Source organism: Zophobas morio, unplaced genomic scaffold, assembly GCF_036711695.1.
Source record: "Zophobas morio isolate AGI-343-1 ecotype UQ-CSIRO unplaced genomic scaffold, CSIRO_AGI_Zmor_V1 ptg000269l, whole genome shotgun sequence".
Classification (NCBI taxonomy): domain Eukaryota; kingdom Metazoa; phylum Arthropoda; class Insecta; order Coleoptera; family Tenebrionidae; genus Zophobas; species Zophobas morio.
In genome coordinates this window covers 58,660-80,045 of record NW_026972373.1, presented here as the reverse complement: position 1 = coordinate 80,045, position 21,386 = coordinate 58,660, and the positions used below count along the sequence as shown (strand labels likewise).

The 21,386-nt window shown below is 32.0% G+C and overlaps 2 protein-coding genes across 5 annotated transcripts; both read left to right on the top strand.

Moving 5' to 3' along the window:
• Positions 1–9,587: 9,587 nt before the first annotated feature.
• On the top strand, positions 9,588–11,656 carry LOC135119516 (high affinity cGMP-specific 3',5'-cyclic phosphodiesterase 9A-like). Of its 2 annotated transcripts, none has more exons than XM_064043923.1 (11): positions 9,588–9,745; positions 9,861–9,959; positions 10,032–10,137; positions 10,191–10,246; positions 10,324–10,437; positions 10,684–10,776; positions 10,824–10,915; positions 10,970–11,045; positions 11,111–11,215; positions 11,271–11,399; positions 11,459–11,656. In XM_064043923.1, exons 1-11 carry the CDS (start codon positions 9,722–9,724, stop codon positions 11,534–11,536), a joined length of 972 nt encoding a protein of 323 aa, XP_063899993.1. In that variant the 5' UTR covers positions 9,588–9,721; the 3' UTR covers positions 11,537–11,656. The 2 variants fall into 2 exon arrangements, with proteins under 2 accessions (XP_063899993.1, XP_063899994.1); XM_064043924.1 differs by having other exon boundaries at positions 10,827–10,915; positions 11,459–11,655.
• A 5,432-nt stretch (positions 11,657–17,088) lies between these two features.
• On the top strand, positions 17,089–21,149 carry LOC135119522 (CWF19-like protein 2). 3 transcript variants are annotated; one of them, XM_064043932.1, is made up of 20 exons: positions 17,089–17,178; positions 17,558–17,824; positions 17,880–17,987; positions 18,042–18,093; positions 18,402–18,444; positions 19,083–19,134; positions 19,188–19,227; positions 19,291–19,370; positions 19,429–19,539; positions 19,602–19,666; positions 19,718–19,789; positions 19,851–19,903; positions 19,962–20,051; positions 20,101–20,148; positions 20,205–20,281; positions 20,346–20,450; positions 20,509–20,562; positions 20,689–20,869; positions 20,937–21,020; positions 21,077–21,149. In XM_064043932.1, the coding sequence occupies exons 1-20, from the start codon at positions 17,176–17,178 to the stop codon at positions 21,082–21,084; spliced, it is 1,593 nt and encodes a 530-aa protein (XP_063900002.1). In that variant the 5' UTR covers positions 17,089–17,175; the 3' UTR covers positions 21,085–21,149. The 3 variants fall into 3 exon arrangements, with proteins under 3 accessions (XP_063900002.1, XP_063900001.1, XP_063900003.1); XM_064043931.1 differs by having other exon boundaries at positions 20,689–20,874; XM_064043933.1 differs by lacking the exon at positions 21,077–21,149 and having other exon boundaries at positions 20,689–20,874; positions 20,941–20,982.
• The last annotated feature ends 237 nt before the right edge of the window (positions 21,150–21,386 follow it).

Sequence of the window (21,386 nt, the reverse complement as noted above, 5' to 3'; positions counted from 1 at the left end):
GAAACTGAACTGCAATCCAAGCCTAGTGAAACTTCTGCGAAGTTCGGTAAATCGAAACAGTGACTAAGAATATTTCCGCCAATATTGTCCTGGAAAAAAGTTTAAAGCCCAAGATTATTCAAGGGACTAATAAAATACAAACTATATAATTTAGATACTGTTAATGTTTCGCACGGTGTTAATATATGAAGACTTCCGGGGATTAATGCGAAATAAGAAAGTTATTTGGACTTTAAAATGCGTATGTTATACGTACGATATCCCGGAAGATAATCATTAGGGGGCTACTGACCGGACCGGATTAGACGAGCGCTAATTTGTCTCTTGTCCCAGTAAAATTTTAAAATCAGGTGAGAAGATTTACGATTACATCAACTGTTTGCAGAATCAAAGTCACTGTTAAGCACTGCTTTAGAAAGGCTTCGCAGGTCAATACTATGGTTGTCAGCTTTACAGGCGCACCCCCAAAAAAAACCCTCGTGGCAAGTCAGAATGCGTCCAATGCTCAGAGGAGCATTCTTCATTTGATTGTTTTCATCTTTAAGAACACAGCATGTTCTATGCAAAATGTAATGAAAATCATTCGGCGGCTTATAAAGGCTTCCCTTACTTTACTAGGAAGTAATTGTAACCTAATAAAGGTGAAAAGTGCTTACACTTAAAGTGTCACTATTCCGATAATTTCCAAATTGTTTAAATTGTATGCAAACTTAAGAAAATTTTCTTGAATGATAAAAAAGGCTAGACCAAACATAAATTTGTTACTTTAAACTCTAACTAGACAAAATAATTAAATTAAATAATATGACCCTTTAACTGGTAGCACTTATAAAGAAATGAGCCCGTTACATCCAAGGAGCCAGTGACTTTGGAAATTCTATATTAGTATGCAAACGGCCTATAAAATTAACTGTTTTTGGAGTTTAGGTCTAGAGAAAGTATTGATATTGCTATTGTTTAAAAACTTTTACAAAGAACTGTCCTGCGGTAATAATAACTTCTACGTATCGTAATAACACAAGGAACCATAAGGACAGGGGGATCTCTGCATACTGAATAAAACTATCATTTGAAAGGTGGGAATACTGAAGCTAAGGGAGTTACTCTCTCGATATCTTATTGGAATGTCAATTTTATTTCGGTATACAAACCACTAAATAAGATTTGTGGCGAAAACTTAAATAATTATTAAAAATTGCTTTTTCAGTCTTTATGGACGAGAGTTAAATGCGAAGCATTCTTCGTGAAATAAAAGAGGTTATTTTGTTTTGAAATGACATTTTTTAAAGAACCATTTGGCTGTATTGGACCCTTGAACCCACTCACCACTCCGCAATAAACGCTAAGAATATATTAGATAAAGCTGTACTCTAATATAATCTTTTAGCTACAGTATTACTAATCACCACTAGCTCCGCTCGGGCCATAATCCTATTGTGCTAGCGTTGATGACAGTTCCACTGGTATTCCAGAATATAATTAAAACCGAGTGATGCTGTTTTAATTATATAATTAAGCTGTAATGGACAATAACAAATATTAAGTAGCAAAGAGCTGGGGACTGGAAAGAACTATTAATGAAACCTTGGAGCTCTAAAAGTGGGTAACTATTACCACTTAAATATTTTTTAACATTCTTAAATTGTGCGTACTAACCGCGATTGGTCGCAAGAATAGGAAGGAATATTACATATTCCAGATCCGTTTATTAGATTACACCACTCGGACCTAACATAGGATTCAGTAGAGGATTAATTAAATATTACAATAATATTACAATAATATTCGGGAAGATAAAACTGGTTTAGATATTGTGTGGTCTTTATTAAAACATTAAAATATTAAAATAATAAATTAAACATAACACCGGCAATCACTTGTGGAGATAAAATTATCTACCATCATATAGAAAGTCGAATTGGTTCGCTAAATATAATGGGAGTCTATATAAATCTATCAAAACTGAAAAGAAGGACAAATTGAAGGAGACCTATGTAAATGACTTCTTAAAGAAAGCTTCAGGTTTATTGCCGGCATCAAATCGTAAGCTTAACATTGGGAATGCGGTGGGGTGGATAAAATATCAAGTAAAGCGTTTAAGCCGCTAAAACATCCTAGGCTACTACGTATAACTGAGCTCAATGATTTATTAAAACTTGAAGTTTTTTCTAAGTGCAGGAGGTTAGCTAAAATAATTAAAAATTTCCCAAAGTTTTCCCTTCTTCTCATGATATGGACCTAACATCCTACCAATTAATGCCCCTCTCTTGGAAAAGAAGAATTGGAAACAATAATATTTCTTTTTTTAAAAAAAACTAAATGATGAACTAACTAACACAGTCTACTTTAAGCAGAACAGTATGATTTTTGTAAAAATCATGTTACGTCATTACAAATTTCACGCGTGATTGAACACCTATTTAAGTAGTGTTTTTCGAATTTTACGTGTCCACGGTTAATTTAGTTTAACATTTAAAATTGAAAATTGTTTAATTAAGCCATGTACCGCTTCCTCCAATAAAAAAAATTTCATCACTTTACTTTCAACATTAAATTTTTCATTTATAAGGCACATGTACTCTAAAATTGCGACACTAAAATAGCATTAGTTGTAGTCGATGTTGAATTTCATTCCTCTCTAAGGCTCCGATTTCAATATATTCACATTTTAGTTCCTCTCTTAAGGAAATAAAAGAACGGTATCAAATATAATAGTTAAATATTAACGTGCTTGAGGCGAAAGATTTATCTGTATCTGAACGGAAGAAGGCGCCAGATAAATGCCTCAAAATTAACGGAGACAATATAGCAAGGTCTTCAATGTTAGATATTTAGAAATCATGCTTTGGAGAAAAAGGAGTTAAAATATACATAAAGCTTATGCCATCAAAAATAAGGACTGTGTGGCTTTCTCCTTGGATGACTAAACCGGAAAAGTAAATTCACTAAAGAAAAAGTTATTGGTATACAAAACGATTATTCACACAATTTTCACATATGCTTTTCTTGTCTAGGAATACTGCTCCTCAACTTAACAAAAAATTACAGCGTTATCATATAAGCTATTTAGAATGTTTACAAACGCTGCATGGTTTAAGTTTTTAAGTCATCAAAGAATACATGGGGTATTTAGCTAAAAATACATTAAAAGAATGAAACTACAAGAAACCACACTGTTTAACGTCAGTTTCCTACGATCCTTCAACTTTACTAAATATCGAGATCCAAAGCTGCCTCAGCATAATATACCGGAACTATGACTTGTTAATTTTTTTAGATATTATACGGTTTTATAAATTACATGATGAAGTAAAGAAACTTTATTGTTAATTAAGCGCTGTTATTTAGATAAATAATAAAAATACTACCTTGCAAAAACCCCTCAACCCAATGCATATATCTTACCACTTATATAACACCTATCTCGAGTGGAGAAAGATAGTAAACTCTTTATTAACACGCGCTATTGTTACCAAAAGGAGGAGAAGGATAGTAGACGGACATACCGTGTATAATTACCACTTTTTTATAGTAGATAGGCTTAATACCTACGAGCCATTGTATATAAATAACTTAACTGAAAAACTAAGGTACATGAAGAAAGTTAACTCGTTTACTTGACCTTACGTCCGTTATATAAAAAAAAGCTCCTTCAGTTTTAAACTAAACCACTTCAATAGTACCCTTTTCAAGACGGTAGGAAGCTAGCCTCATCTACACGTCATTTAATTAGACCTCTCTACTTCGAGGATTAACAACTCTACAAACATTATGATTGAGTATGCATCACGTCCAAACCGTCTAATTGACTGCTCCCTAATGACCCTCTGACACCTTGGAAAGCATAGTTAATATAATTTTCTTATATTCGTAAACATCGTAAAAACCGGTATTTAACTTATATATATAATAACTATAAAAGTAAATAATAAAAGTTATTTATAAATCGAATATCGATATATACAATACTTAAACATGCTTTTTTATATTTATAATATATACAATTTTTTAATTTTTTTAACGTAGATATGTGTTATAACCCCAGTAAAGCTTTAAACATTCTAAGAAATAATAAGCGTCATATTGGCCGAAAGTAATGGAAATTAGAAACTTAATATTAAAAATAAATAAGGCAACTATAAGACCAAAGAATAAAAGATAAGCAAAAAGAATGAACTTACCAGTAAAACTAGATTAAAAGAACAAATACAAAACAGTTGATAGTTAAAGCGGAACAATCTCGAGCAAAAGTAAGGGACCGCTTTATTATTAAGTTAATAACATAACCTAAAATCCTTTCACATGGTGGGAGGTTTACACTATAAACTCATTTTGCCGTTAGAAGTCCTCGTACCTTTGATCGCGCTCATGAGTCCTTAAATACAAAATAACAACTTAATTTTTTATATAAAATTAAGGCAATAACTCTTTTTAAACAAAGTTAATTTACCAGAAGTTGCAATTAACAATGAACCGCAAGGCAAAGGGAATGCCGGTAATCTTGCTGACGTTATGCAGGCTTTTTATACACCCAGTTCAAAGAAGCCTTCAGATGCATTTAATCCACATGCCTTAATATATTTAATAATATGAATCTAGGAGCAAACTCTATAAACAGTCGTTCTAACGTGTTTGCAATTTACGGGCTGATTCAAGTAGCCTTTCTAAACGTTTTACAAATATGTGGGGTTAAACCAATTTAATTTGATTGAAAGTAATACCATGTAGAATAGTAAATTATAACTATTTGTGTTAAGTCAACATTTTTATAACTATTAAGAAGTTTAAAAAAAAAATTTAACGATAGAAGAAAAGACTTGGTAACCGCTAACCAGAATTAATAATAACCCCGAGCTCTTATTAGAACCTCATTTTTACTCATCAAGAAGTATCTGTAATTTTACAACTCGCAAGTGCAACAAATGAAGTTTAGGTTTCTATACTTGATTTAAAAAAAAGTAAAATTAAAGTCATTTAACCGTAAGTAACTCATGTTACGTGATGAAAACACTCATTAAGCATCTGAGGCATGCAAAAAGGACGAGTAGGGTTACTATTATTCTAGCATGAACCCTTATCATTATTATCATTGAATATGGTAGATACGTATACATTGACTAAACGGTCTCAATTAAAAATATGGAAAAAAACACGTGAGAAAGGGAAAGAAACAAAACGGTTATGAGCTTTAACCAGAAAAATATAACTAGTATTGCGCCTGCTTCAAGACACAAGATTCCGCACTGTGAAAGTTATATGTTAGTAATTATTGTTCTATGGTAATTATTATCTAACAGGATTATTATGCTCATGCGACCAAAGCATAAAAATTTAAGATTTGCCTTTTTTGGTTAAACATATATTTAAGACTTCCAACATTCGGGTGAGGCGCTGATACTGTTACTTTCTCCATATGAAGTGACTGTCGCTTATTATCCTTTATAATTACTTTTGCTTTACACCAGCTTCTAAGTTCTGCTTATATTTTATAGTCTTTCTTAAGTTCTATTTCCGCCTTTGCATAGTTTGATATATTTTGCATTAGTCCCACTCTTTTTCTAAGATCTTAGTTTTGTTGTCTATTTTTGCCCAATTTTTTTTTCTTCTTATTATATATATTAACTCTTTTATGTTCATCGTTAGGCTCATTGTTAAACCAAAAACTTTATCTATTACTATTATTCCCTATTAAATAGATGCTTTCTAACAACTAGATTATTTAATCGATTTTTAGGAAGATTAACCTATAGATGACCAATTTTTTAATGTGCTAATCCTACAGATTAGAATTTATAGTAATTACCAATAGCTATAACTCGGGCCAATCCAGATCTATAGACTGGGACCCAAAGCCGAATAAAAATAACAGGCGAAGTAACAAGAAGCAGAGAGCAAAAATCTCTTTATTTATCTATTTAATTGTAATGACTATTCTTGAGGATCGATCGAGTCAAAAAACTTAGAATACTCGAGCTCTCAATCAGGAGTGATCGCAGACTTATTACAAAGTTTTTAATCGATAAAGAGTCATTATTTTCTTGACATTAACAAACAAAAACTTGCTATATATATATGTGGTGCGGTTTAGAATCTTACCAACAATACTATTTGTATTCTTTAACATAATAAATGATACAAAATTACCGTTGTTATTTCCACGTGCGCTATACGACGCTAAAATTTAGTGGTTACTCAGTTATTGGTAGGTTAGGTAAAGTGAAGTCAATTCATAATTGACCAGTCATTAACACATTATTCGTCAGAGAACCTTACAATCTACAGAGTGGTAACATGTAATGTGCTTACCGCTAACGATGAACCTTTGTACGGCAGACCATGGGTCTTAAAAAGGAAGAAAACCGAATTATTTAAAACAATTTTTTTTTATAAATTCCAGCAAGTTGACTCTATCAAATACCAAAAAAACCATCAGCTTGAAATTTTAGCCTAAAACGAGCAAAAACCACAGTTCGTGTTTTTAACGCTCACATCACTGAGCATGAAATTTTAAACATTTGTCAAGATAAACCTTAACTTATACTAAGTTTTCGAGGAAAGCACCCCCAAAAAAATGTTCAGTTTTCAGCAAAACTCTCTATGAAACGAAGCAAGGTAGTGGTAATGGTACGACTAAACTTGGAATGCATATTTGATTGTTATAGACCATAATGCAATTGCATAATGCTCCTCTACGTGGATGGCTATGTACCTAAATAGAAGGTCGAAAATTTCATCTCCAGCAACGTAACTCTCTTTTTATTTTAGGGAATTGCGTATATTCTTAATGTTGCCTCCACGGCTAGACCTCGCAAAAGTAAAATGATACTAATATGCGTGTGAATTAAGTAGCCAATGAGAGCTACGAGGTCGAAGTATTAATAGACAGTCAGATCATAAATATTAATAGCTGCAATATGGTTTCTTGTTGATCAAGCGCAAAATATTATTTGTAGATTCCTTTAACTAGTTTATTGTGAAGCTTTATTTTGGTGGTTATAAATATTAAGTAATTAACTTTAAAGGGGTTATCAGAGTTAAAATGTGGTGAGTTTGCTACAAGTAATTCAATTGGAGTTAAAAATAATGATTCTAGTTGTAAAAAAAGGGCCACATGGTTGGTGCAAAAAAAAAAGAAGCTTAAAAAATACGGCAGTATAGATGCTTTGTAATAGAAGTAAAACTTTTTATAATAATATAGCTATGGGCTGGGTTAAATATCTCTACTAAATGTTCGGGCGACACTCTTTTATCAATAATTTTTTAGTTTAAATCCATGCAGTTTCTACTTTTTGTTATCAGAAAAAGGTGAATAATTATGGCAACTACGTATTCCAGAACCTGAAATTTTTTATTACAAGAGTGTTAGGTTTTTCTTCTGTGCAGGTTGGCGCTATTAATGGTAGCATTAGGCTCTTTTTGGTGCCTTAGACTGTTGACTTTCTCGGTGCCTTCGCGATTGCAAATGTACATTCTTTACCGGAACAACGGTTGCTTTTTGACGCCAGGACTTTATCGTAAAGTGGCTAAAAAAAATTTTTTTCTATATATTAATATTCTTGTCTACAGAAGCATAGTCTTCACAAGTTTCCGACGATTTCAATCTAGGTTACTCAACAGGTTGTCATCTGTTAACGGAACTCAAGCTTAGTATAGGTTCATTCCTTCTAGTCATGTCGCCCTCTACGACCTGAAAAGTCTTAATTTGATCGCTAACCAATGCAGCTACACTAAGATCACTGTAATGGTTATCACCTTTATGTTGTGACTATGGTACCTTTCATTAGATAAAATGTGCTCAGAGTAGGCATGTGCAGCGGAAAAAAGTTTTAGGGTGGTGGAACGCACCGTGCGAAAGAACTACTTTTAAAAGTGACAAAATGCGTCTGTATATGAAGTCCTGAGGCAGGTGCTATCTTCTCTCTACCTCTGGGCCAAACATTATGGTTATTAACGTGCCTTGAGCTTGATGCCTTTGCGTTCATTAACTAGACTTGATTTTATTCAAAGGTTGGCTTTATTGTGTTATTATTTGAACCAATTAACTGAATACTAACCTTCGCAAGCTTCTCATTGAGTACTAGTATCGCCATTCGAAACGGTTTTTTAATAATTTGCCTAGAACGAGCATAGCAATCCCTTGGTAAAACTTGGTGGCAAGATATCACCTGCCACAGAGCTAAGCCCACGACTTCTTTTTACTAATTTTAAGAGTGTATCTTCCGATACTAAGTATCAAGCAACCTATGATTCTCCGAAGTATAACATAACCCTGAAAATAGAGTTGAACTCAGGAAGGTACCATAGTCACAACCAAAATGTTTTGTAATCATTAACTTAGTCAACATGTAGCTGCATCAGCTTTCGATCAAAGTAAGATATTTTTATTTATAACATGTAACACAATGCTAACGTTGACTTTCTAGCTCTAACTACAAGATTGATGTAATCCTTCATTCTTAGCCTTTATGCTTTATTGTTCTTAATTAGGCTAATAGGCTTTATGACGGTTTGTCGAACTTCTATACCGTTACATAGAATTAATCCCGTCCAACTGTGGGGCGTCCTCTTTTGGAGTTGCGGTTTCGAACGTATAATTTGTAGAATAACCCAAATTCCTTAAAATCAATGGTACTCAATATTTCTTTTCGCCGTTGAAGACACCCCTCAGTCAGTATTGTCACTGCAAAAAAAATTTTAAGGCTAATTCCCTAATTTTTTATTATTAAAAACAAGTTTGTGACACAGCTTTTGCTATTAAATATTTTTGGTATAAGATTAGCACAAGACTAGCTGGAAAGTCTAGTGATCTAATTATTGGTGGATAACTTTAAATATTAAGTTATTCTCGAGTTTGTCTTAGTGTTTACGTTAAGGTTCCCTGGTTCCCTTATATATATGGGTTTTTTCTATTATTAATATTATTAAACCTTTGGGATATACAAAATTATCCTTTTTAACATCCTAGTATTGTCCAACTCCCAAATTCATAAAAGTTGCCAAGAGGTTAATATCGTGATGAACAAAATTTTTAAAAATAAGATTATATGTAGCTAGTCAAAAGCGCTCAGTAAAGAATGAAAGGGCTCAAAAATTTATTTTTGACTATATTTTTATGGTCAGCTAAAGCTCCTTAAAAAAATCTGCAGAAATAACCTTCGGTCCGATATACTACTACCCAAAAAATTTATACAATTTGCGTAGTTCTACATTGCCTTATACACTCATAGGGTGGAGTATTTTTCACGTTTCGAGAAAAAAAAAGCTGAAGCTTTAAAGAACCCCTTGCTAAGCGAGCTCATAACAAAGGCAAGGAATATGCGCATTAGCTTTTGAAAGCGTTATATGGGGATCAAGCAAATTCCCCTTTAAGGAAGTGCATTCGTTCTAAAGTAAGACATTTTTTACTTTGTAGTTTTTAACAATTCATCTTTATCTTTCTGGTTGCTAAGTTAAAGAAAATATTTAAACATTTTTTGCTGTACTATAATGACCAGACTTTATATGTTTTGTCCTCCCACTTCTTTACTTGTTCTATACCTATTCCTAAGATTTGATGTGTAAATCTGGTTTTTAATTATTTACTAAAGTCTACCGATTCATGATCTCAGTTTAGTCGTTGGATCAAAAGCAAATATTGGGAATGCCTTTTACTAGTTTTAATTAATTTCTTTCTATTCATGATTTTTCCGTGGTACAAATGTTACAAATATATTGAACTATAATGAACAAAAAAAAGGATGAAAAGGTATAAAGGAATTTAACCTTTTTCATTATAATTTTTTTTTTAATATAGGTCTACAGGCAAAAAGTTATCTATTTGATCTTTGTTTATTATGACTTTTTCTATATAATTTACGCAGGTTATTAAAAAGTATTTATTGCGGAAATATTCTCGCGAGATTTCTGTTGAACATCTAAAGTCCCCTAATTTCGATTTTTGGTCACATTCGGATCCGTGGGCACTAATTTTTTTTTTAGACAGTTTATTTTGCTATTCTTTCAGCTTTCTCGATTAAATAAATTTTTAACAGGTGCTTTTAAACTTGGTAGAAAAAATGTTTGTATACTACAAGTTAGTTACCTTTTGCGGTTTAGACTCTAAAACTTTTAAAGAATTTCTTGGGGAGGTTTACAGAAGTGATTTATAGAATAAATTATTGTAACTTTTATAATTATTTTTATTACTTGAGATTATAACTGGAATCCTTACCACAATTTCAACCATGCTTTCTGCGTGACACAAATGGTACAGTTCGTTTATTTGAAATACTATAGATAATATTACTATTCCGTTCTATAATATTAATTTTTTTTTTGTTTTAGATGTTTGCTATTATTTCTAAGGTGGACTGGTTTACTACTAAAGAGGTATTTGTCCTTCTAATTTCTGCCTTCTGCCATGATCTAGACCATCCAGGCACAAACAATAAGTTTCAGGTTAAATAAAATTAGAAAATAATATAGATTGTTTTGTTTAGTGATAATTCGTAAAGTGCTGGTTTCTAACGATTTTATTTTTTGCTAATTATACCTAACTACTGCATAATCTGAAAATCATATCTGCTTTTATAGCGTTTACTTTACTTTTTTTGTACCAATTGCGTAACATACTGAAGTGTTCTTTACTCCATTATACACTTTTTTCTTTTATATGATAATAATTACGATATCTTTGTATACTAGATTGCCGCAAATACTCCGCTCTTCAAGGAACAAGGGGGGATTTCCATATTAGAAAAACACCACACGTGCTTGACTAAAAGACTCCTTGAAAAAGTAGTGCACAAGACTAATTAATAAGTAAATTTATAACTACAAAGAAGCAGATGCAACTATTAAAAAACTTCCAAGCAAAAGAAAAGAAGGAAATCCTTTGCGAGATTGAACTTCTTATTCTTGCCACTGATATGGCCTTGTATTGCTTTTAATGGCAAATTTAGCATCATATTCTTTTACTATTTTTTTGAAGTCATATGGAATATTATAAGTCGTTAAAGGAGATTGTCGGTTCTTTTGATCGGAAGAATAAAGAACACCGGAGGAAGGTTCTTTTGTTTATTGCCATCTCCTCTTCCCTTTATTGGATGGCGTTATTCTGCTTCGTTAAAAGCTTCGAACTGCGCTTATCAAAGCCTGCGATATATCCAATGAGGCGCGGCCCTTTCCAGTGTCAAACCAATGGGCCGATTGTTTGTTAACAGAATTTTTTATGCAGGTAGTTTCATTTGTGATGAACAGTACTGTATAGTCCAGACGGTGTTGTTATTTAGGGAGATCAAGAGAGCCATTTGGGCCTACCAGTCACGCCCTGCATGGACAGGCACGCTGTCGATAAAGGAATCTCACAAGCTCAATTTATTGAACAGTTTACGCTTCCTTTGTTTGAAACACTGAATCAGGCGCGCCTCCAGCTATCTTATTGCGCTCCACCCCTTATGTTCATTGTAATACCACTTAGGTTCTTCCGTTGGCCCCCTTTGTGACTAATATAAAGCGTAACCTTCAGCTCTATAGAGAGTTAAAAGAGGAGATTTGATTAAAAAATTAGCATTGTTGGTGTATTAAATTCACAGTGTTAAAACAGTTTGAGGACTAACTGGGAAACGAGTCAAGTTTTGTTCGGTTCACTTAGACTTAGTAATAGTTACTGAACTATGTCTACATTTTTATACTAATAAAAAAAAATTTACAGAAGTGCTATCGTTCAAGACCATAATATATAACTATGACCTTTAAAACATTTTAAACCCCTTTTATGTTAGTATAAGAATATTAATAGAACAAAAATGTAGGGAAAAAAAATACATGGAACTCGGAGTGTATGGAATAAACCGCGTGTTACAGATAATATGGTTTATTGTAGTTTTTAATAACCATGGGGCGTTTTGCTAGAAAACACCTTTCTTTGTTGTACCCAAAGTCAAGAGAGCAAGGAAGTGTTTTACAACTTTGATGCGTTAGTTTTAAATATTTGACATGTAAGTACTTACAGGAATTATTTCGTAACAGCCCCCCCTTCACCGTTTAACAATATTCGGCAGAGCTTACCAAATGATGTCTCTTAGTGCATATACAAAGGAAATGCGTCCTTGAGCGCATGAGGATAGAAAGGTGAACGTAAATTTGTTTGTAAGTTTTTCTTAATAGGTGTTTACTTAACTATTTAAAAAAAAGCTGCACTTTAACCGCACTACGCTTATTTACAAGAAAGAAGGATTTAATGTCCTCCATACAAGCTCAGAGCTCCGTATTCTTAAGTTGACTACAACTTAGTTTCCTGTATAGCTGCTATATGTAGGTGGGGTTAAACGCTGTATAATAGATTGAAAATGTTTAAAAAACCTGATATTATAAGGTTCTATGGTAACATTTTTTTTTTTAACCAGAAAAGTTTACTTTGTAAATCTCAGAGAGCCTTTAACACAACCATGTTTAATAACACTTATTGCTAGAAGCTCTTATTAAATGGTTGAGCGTAATTATAGCTTTCTAAAATTACAATTTTTTAGATATTAAAATCCCTTACGATTTAAAAAATAATGCAAAAGAATTAGAGAACGAAAATTATTTAATGACTAAAAATCTAAAGATTCGGTTAGGTGGTAACTATTCTTGGTTCTTATACCTTTAAATCCTTTTACTGGTGCGCGATCACATTGCTTCCTAGGTTACGTGTCCCCCTCTAATCTTTCTATTGCGATTTAAAAACCACCGTAATATTTTTTTTCTACTTTTAAAATAGCGCTTATAGTATCCTTTTTTAAAATATTAAATAAAAAAAAATTTTTTTTTAGAAGAGTTAGAATGCAAACAATAATAAGCCTAAAATGACGTGGTTCTTCTAAAATGGATGATACAGTGATAATTGACAGAAAGTGATAATAAAGCTACCAGAATGCAAAGCTAAGGAATTTATGAAACAAAAATAAATTAATGAGTAATCAATAGATTCGTTGTTAACCAAACCTTAATTATTACACTTATTTAGCATGGAACAATTTAATGACCAAACGAATAACCATTCTCAATTATTACGCTTCAAAAGGTCTAAAAACGTTAAAAATATAAAGGGCATCACGAATTATAACTGCATGGATAAGCCCGGGAGCATAAAAGCTGTATAAGCTACATACAATTAGTAATTTTTTAATATTATCATATGAACATAATGATAAATAAGTAAAGCCAGAATCCTTGTAAAAAAATTATAATATAATAAAGGTTTATGAAATTATTGAAAGAGGCTTTTATTTAAATGGTGAAAAGAAAGTATCGTTATCTCTATGAAAATTTAGGAGGGGAGGTTAAATACGCAACCATCAAAGACCTATTGAGAGAGTTTTCTTGGAGGGTGCGGTCAATGCTTCTAAACGCTGAGCTACAAACGACCACTCTCAGGCCCAATATAATTAGGTAACGTATTTAACTTGTTAAACTCTCTAATTAGGGTTTATAACATAAGCCCGCTTACTAACAACGAGGCAGACGTTAAACCTGCACCGCTGAGAAGTGAAGGAATGCACTTTCCAATTGTTAGTTTTCAAGCATTTTTTAATATTAAGTGCTAGATCTGGTCTTTACATGAATATATGACAGAACGCAGATAGTTTTTTCAGTGTACGTAACATCTTTACGGGATAAATCAAAACCCATTAAATTTTCAGCTGGTGTTTGACGGTATTACATACAGGTTAAACAATTTCAAGTTAAAGGGATCCGCTTGCTAGGACCACCCTTAATGTGTCTTAGAGTGAGGTTTTGTTGGGTTGTCCATGTTTCCATTTTGGTTCTGGTATTTATTTCTTCTACTAAATCCTAGTAATTAAGTTTACTAGTAAGTTCTGAACCACTTTTACCCTTAATTCTTAATGTCCTTTGGTTAAATAGTTTTGCTACATTCATTAGTTTGTGTTGTTAGTCTTTCTGTATCGTAAACTTTAACGCTTGTTAGCCCCATAAAACCGTTACGAGCTATTATGAACTTAGCATTGCTTGAGATATATATCCTATTAATGTCTAATTAATGTTAATCGTAATGCAACTTATAAAGATAAACGGTTTTTTATTAATTATTACTTACGTTAAAAAAACTAAATACTTTTGAAATTAATGGAAATTTCTCTTTATGTTTCAAAAAGTCTTTAGAACTCATAAGAAGGTTAAGAAGTTTTGGGAGGTTTTCCTTCATTATATTTGGGCTTATATTTAGACAGTTTTTCATACTTTCATTGTTCATTTGTTTATCGTTGTCACAGGTAAAGCAAATAAGCTCATCTACCAAACTAACCATGCTCTCAAGGCAACTTTGGTACATACTGTCCATAAAAAAATTGTCCGACTTTAGTATATGCTGGTAAGTTTTCTTTGCAAAGTTTGAGTAGCTTTCAAGATCTTTTACTTGTTGACTACTACAGCAAGAAGATTTAACATCGGGACAGTTTCGTCGGACGGCGTCGATGTCGACATCATTGTTGACTGTAGAGTTAAAAGTTATTTTGTAAGCTTGATTACAACTACTCTCAGCTTTGGTAATAAAATTTAGCTCAGCTAGTAAGTCATCGGGTGAATTGAATTGTTGTTTTAATGAGCCCAAAGACAGTAGAGCTGAAGCAGCAAAGAATACATATAAACGCATCTCAAAGACGTGAACGCTAAGAAAGAATATGTGTTTTTACCGGAAGAGGCGTCTATAAATACCTGCTACTAACTATTTTATCATATTTAGATTATATATAAAGCACGATAAAAAAGAAATGATTATCTTTTCGTGTTAAAGTTTTAGCTTTTTAATATTAATGGTTTGATATTCACGAATTGTATAAATTTAAAAATGTATAAAAAATTTATATAAGAGATTGGAAAAGATTTAACCAAACTTAAAGAAACACTTGTAGTTGCAATCATAACGGTTAATCTATATAGTAGTAAGATTATTCTCGCCCTGGCTAATCAAAATAAACTAATATTTTTGTAAAAACGATATTTTGTTTAAAAGAGATCACATCTGTATAGGTAGTTTAGAATTTCTTTTTTATTTAAAAATTTATGGATAGCCAAGTTATTAAGGTTATTAAGCTGACTGTGTACCCCCGCTAAATAGTAATAGCAAATTTTTATATAATTATCTTAATTTTATGTTACGAAGGTGATATTTTCACTAATAGTTAAAGTAAAAAAATTTAGGGTAAATTCTTTTTGCTGTACCCTTATAAAAAGAGCTAGAATTTCTCGCACTATATATATTCTAATAACTCCGTAAAATAAAAGCTACATAATCGAACATTATATTAGAAATAAAACTGCAGGGATAAATGATAAATGGAAGTATATAGAATTTTAATAAAGATAAATTAAGCAGTTCTTTAGGAATTCGTAATGACTATACTTTAATTTTTATATGTTAGATTATTAAAACTCTACAAACATTTTATTTAAAGCTCCTTTTTTGCAAATTTTTAAGTCGAAACATATGTTTTTTTTTAAGTACTTTCTTAGCCAAAGTAATATAAGCAGTTTGTGAAGATTAAACTTTTATAATAAGTGTTTAAGTTACTGCAGAAAATATTAGATAAAAACTTGAAAATGCATAATTTTATTCTTGCCAAAGATTAAACAGTTGTTTAATACATCAGATGGGATATATTATAGATATGTGTTGATCGCTGGATTGTTCACTGCGTTTGGTTAAGTTAAGAAATCTGTGTAAAATTACAGGCGCGGAGCAACCTTTTTTTGGTTGAGGCTAGAATCATGAGTTTAGTAACGTCAAACAAAAAACTATAATATTATAAAAATACTGAACCAAGAGTTCTCTTTACTACATCTTATAGCCCCTGCTTTGGAAAGCTTCAGTATAAATTATAAAGAAATTGTTAAGCAGAACGTAAAATTAGCGAGCAAAAAATTCGGTTACATTGGCATTAACTTATTCTGTCTTTGATGAAAATAGTTTGTAGTATATGGTGTACATGATATAACACTAAAAATAGTTAGTATAATTTAAGGTTAGAAACAAGGTTTTTAAATAGTTATGGTTATTAAAAAACGAAAGAAATACTAGGTTTTGACCCAAATCTTAATTTTCGCTGTAATATTAAACCAACCGGCCCTATGAATTGAGTTTTTCAGCATCTACAAAAAAAAAGGAGAAAAATAAAATGCCTTTTTTTTCTTAACTTAAAATGCTATGCAGATTGTTAATAAACTAATTGAAGACTGTTTAGCATAGTATTGAGGACGAATATTACGTCTATGTCGAGGATTGGCGGGGGTAGCGCAGGCGTCTCATGCCCAGTTTTGGCACGTTTCTGCCAAGGGTGTTGAAGATCTGTAAAGGCCACCTTAGGGCAGGGAAACTCTCCATTTCTTCTCTTTTTTTTTTTTTTAATAACCTTCATTTGAGGTTAGAGATAACTTAACTACTTAGATTATCTTCCCCTCACATTGAAGGATGTGCGGGTTATTAAACACTGAAAAAAGTCAGTCGCTCGCTTTTTTAGCATGGAACCTCTTATGCAGCTTACTATTTATTTCTACAATTAAAACAAAGTTTAGGCCAAAAATTGTGTCCAAATTTTACTATTGGAGTATAATTTCATGATTGCGATCATGTTCTTTTGTAGCGTATATTGGTTCATTATTTAGTTTGTTATAATTATGTTTTTATTAAAATGGCACTTTTTTTTTTTTTTGAAGTAGACTGCACTGATCGCCTGTTGTTGCGTGAATTTATGTTCGGGTTATGGAGGGGGCGGGTTATCCGCCGCCCACGTGACGCGCGTTAGCGCTAGTTTTTGTTTGTTAATGGCAAGAAAATAATGACACCTTTTCGGTTTAAAGCTACTTTGTAATCTACGATCACTCCTGACTGGGAGCTTGAGTATTCGAAGTTTTTGACTCGATCGACCACCAGGAACTGGCATTTATATTAAATAAGTTGTGGGTCGGAGCACTTTTAGCATGGCGGTTGAAAGCTAGGGTTTGAGGATTTAATTTAACCAGTAAAAAAAAATTCTAAGGTGCTATATTAGTTGGACGAGAAGACGGCCAAGAACCTTTTTGAAAGTTCAAGGTTTCCAAGTCGTGAACTCGGTCGAGTTAAAAAAAATTTATAAATAAATAAATACATTCGGTTTACAAGGGTGAAGACTTCACAAGTAAGGGGCTGTTGTGACTATGGTATTAACTTATAATACTCAACGGGGATATACAACTAGTAATGGTTGTTACAATTGTGAATAGTATAAGTTTATCAAGTTTTAATTATACTCTACTGCACCTTTCGAGCTTGAAGTTGTAGCCTCGTAAACTTTAGTTTCAAGTAACAATATAACATTATTCTTGCCATATGAATTAAAGTTTATCATTTAAAACACATTTATATTAGGAAATATTAAAGTATTTATGATCTTGATAGCAGGTAGGAAATTTTATTTGAAACTACTTATTTTTAGACTTATATAGAAGTTTATTAACTATATATCTTAACCCCCTTTTTTTTTGGTTGTATTATTTATATTTTTCTATGGAAAAAGCTGAAATTTACTATTTGATTTAGGAAAGAACTGTTAATTCTCCGGTTTTGAAACGCTTATCTTTTAAATCAAGTTCGGGTGAAAGCTTAACTCCAGAAACTAATAAGAAGCCAAGAATCGATTTAAGCGATAAAAAGGTATCTAAAAGTAAGAAAAAACCCGTAAAGAGCAAAAAGAGAAAAAAAGAGAAAGAGAAGCGTAAGAAACCCTTGGAACATCAAGAAGTTTCTTCTAAACGAGATACCTTTGAATTATCTAACAGTAACTTTGACACAGAGGCTGAAGGCGAAGTAAAAAAAAAATCTATTTTAAGTTCTGGGATATCAGTTTACTATAATTATTTAGGTAAGGCAACTACCTTTGGTTAAAGAAAGACAAGAATGGATGCTTGACAGTATGCCACCTCCAAGACGGGGTTGCCTCCCTTTCACCAGCAATAGAAATCCAGAAGAAGTTTATGCTTTACCATATTAAACATTTAATGTGTGAAGGTACATATTATTTTAGTTTGGGCCTCAAACAATTGAACACTACACTTTCGGAGGTGCTTCAGCTGAAGGTATTTGCAAGAAAGTACAAATTATTTTTCCCGTTTTTTTTTACTTTTTAACATTTTCCGTAGCTTACTGTACGTTAAACTTTTTTACTTATGACACTTTTGTCATACCATTATAGACTAAATTAGCTCTCACTTCTATCTATTATTTTATTGTTATTAAATAATATATTTTTTATTTTTATGCCGCATTACGAGTGTTTATTTTTTTTTAACTTATATAATACTAACTTATTAAAGGTATATTTCTTTCTTCTTTTGTAAGTATTCTGGTAATTTTATTATTATTATATAATTTTATTTGTATACAGAGGAACCATCTATTAATTCAACTTTTGAACCTGATCGTTTCAAGTATTTAACAACTGTTTATAATAATTTTACTTATGTATATGATTTTCTCGCTGTCCGTTGCTCTAAATTAGATAACTTCATGCCTTTCTCTTTAAAATTATTTTATAAATTGTTTAGAGTTATTATGTTTCGAAAAAAATTGTTTTATTTTAATAGTTTACTTCGTTATTAAATATATTAAATTTTATTATCTTTTTTTTTATTTTTGTTTTATTAAAATTTTTTTGGCAGTTTTTTTACATATGAGCTATTGACCTTTTTTAATTTTTTTTAATTTTTAATTTTAGTTTTTTTTTTATTAAAATTTTCTACAATTTCTCTTTAAAAACGTTATTGCACATTCTCTTTTCATTTTGTATTATCTGAACGTTTACTATAAATTATTTTTTTTCATTTTATAATTCATTTTCCTTTATTAGTTTCGCACGTTCATTATTTAAACAACTTTTAATATATGTTATTCTTACTATTCAACAAAAAACCATTATTTTGTATTTATTCTTATTAATATACTTAAATAGTCTACACTTTAGTTATTTACAGATTGCAAAGCTATTACTAATATTTTATATAACCTAGAAATTAATTTATTAATATTTATGTTTTTTGTAATTTTCGGTTTGTACTTTTACTATTAGCATCACTGACCGTCTTATGAATTCGTTGAACGAGAACAACCAAAAACTTGACGTACTCTTAATAGTAATATTATTATTACTATTATTACTGCTATTAACAACAAGTCTCCGCCTGATATAAGCAGTCTACAGAGTCACAATACCGGTAATATACTTAACTTTTTTACGTCTTTGTGCTTCTATATATTCTATTTATTGCCTTCATAAGAAATTGCATCGGAAAGTCCACGAGACTCGGAAAAACATCTGAATTTTTCGAGCTTGAACTTGAATCAGTTGAACGCGCTGGTATTGGTCGTCCACGCTGCATTATTGCCTTTTTTAATATTTTACATATTATGAAAAGCTTATCAAAGCCGAAATGCAGCAGGATACCAGCTCCGTAAACAAACTACGCCAACAAATAGATGAAGTGAAGAAAATAAACAACCATTTAAATGCATCATACTATAGCAATGTGTTTATTTATTAGTATTATACAGAAGAATATATTATAAATATATATTATCTGTATACAAGCCACCAACTACTTCGGTTAATGCTGCTGAGAATGAATCTCTCTCTAACTTGGTCAAGCAAGAAAAGTTAAAGCCAGTAGTTATTATTATTATTATTACTGTATTACTCTTGCTAAGAATCAAGAATGGCTACGACTACGACGGAGAGCTAGTGTATAATGTTGGAAATATCAATGATTCCTACGATTGGTTGATTAATTATTATGATTACTATTATTTACTATTCATACATATATAATTCTCCTGAAAGCGATGTCTTCATTTCCATGCAAAAGAAGCACTTATTAAAGAGGGCAATATCAGGTGTGCCGCATTCCTTTATTATTTTTGAATAGGAACGTCTTTGTAATTCACTTGAAAGATTATAAAAAGACAGAAAAAATTATTGATGGGAAATGCAAGTTTTGTTGTTGCGGCTCAAACTTTCCCCACCACTCCGTTATTTCTTTTGGTGCGCATAACAGCAGCGCGTATCATAATTCATGTGTTCATTTTTTTAGGAATACACTTTTACTTGTGCGTCCCGAATCACGTGGGCCTTGTTTCTGGTATATTTGCTTCAGGAGGTGGATGTGTCCATATGCAATCTATATAAACTTTGAAGGCCACTGTCTTCTGGTGCCGGTGGACCACGTGCCTGCTGTGCGCGATCTGGATTCCCTCGCACAAAATGAATTAAGGGTAAACTTTGCATATTGTATCATTTAGCGGATTTCTAAAAAAAATTCGAATTTGAATTATGAAGATCTGGAAAAAGTATATAACGAAAGCATTTGTCAGTCAAGAGCAACTTCCTATATTCTTTGAGACAGCAATTAACTTAAAATACAAGCGACACGCATTTATCGAGGTGCTAAATCTTTAGATTACAAACATTCAGTGGAGCTTTTTATAATAATCTGCGAAAGGTCATTCCGTTGCCCAACAACGAAATCGGCTCGCAGGCTTCTATATATTTCCAGGTTGAACTATATGCATTGCAAGATTTGTCTGAATCTTTTACAAAAAGTTTACGTACGCGTGTGTCTGGCTCTGTCTGTAGCATGCTTACCTACATGTTATTCTCTTAACGGCCTCGAATGCTTTAGAAAGCCCTGCAAGAGGCGGGCTCCGACTGGGCCCAACACAGGAAGCTTCTTAAGACATCTCCCAACTTTCCCGTTCGCAGCGCTATACCTTCTGGATTCCCTTACTTTCACGTGGAGTTTGCCTCCGGCAGCGGCTTTGCTCGCGTTATAGATACTGAAAAAAAGTTTTCAGTATTTTTTGGTAAGGTTGGCAAATGTACTTATGCTATTGGTTTATTTGATGTTGATGCACTTCACTATGGGCTTAGGAAGTAGTCGGTGGCCTCTTGGATTTGACTCCGAACTTGTGGAGGCATCCGCCATCGCAAACATTTGCCGAACTGAATTCGAAAGTGAAATGGCTTGTAATTCTTGTTTTTATAAATTAGTGTCTACTCTCTTCGTAAAGGTTACTGAATTTAAAAACTTTTGGGATCCCTACAACTGGACCAAAACTCTTTCAGAAAGTTAACGTTTCTGCCAGTCGTTATACTCTTTAATAAAGTTTTGGATTAATTCTTAGATAGATTTTAACGTTTATAAAAGTTTTGATAGTTTCTTGTTTTAGATTTAGATTAGAGATCAACTTTTATCTAAGATTTGCGGGTAAAGTCTTATTTATGTCCTTCCCTTCAATATTTATTACTTCTTTACCAATATCATTATAAGAAAAGTTTTGTAAACTCAAATTAATTTACAATTCGTTTTACGAAGACTTA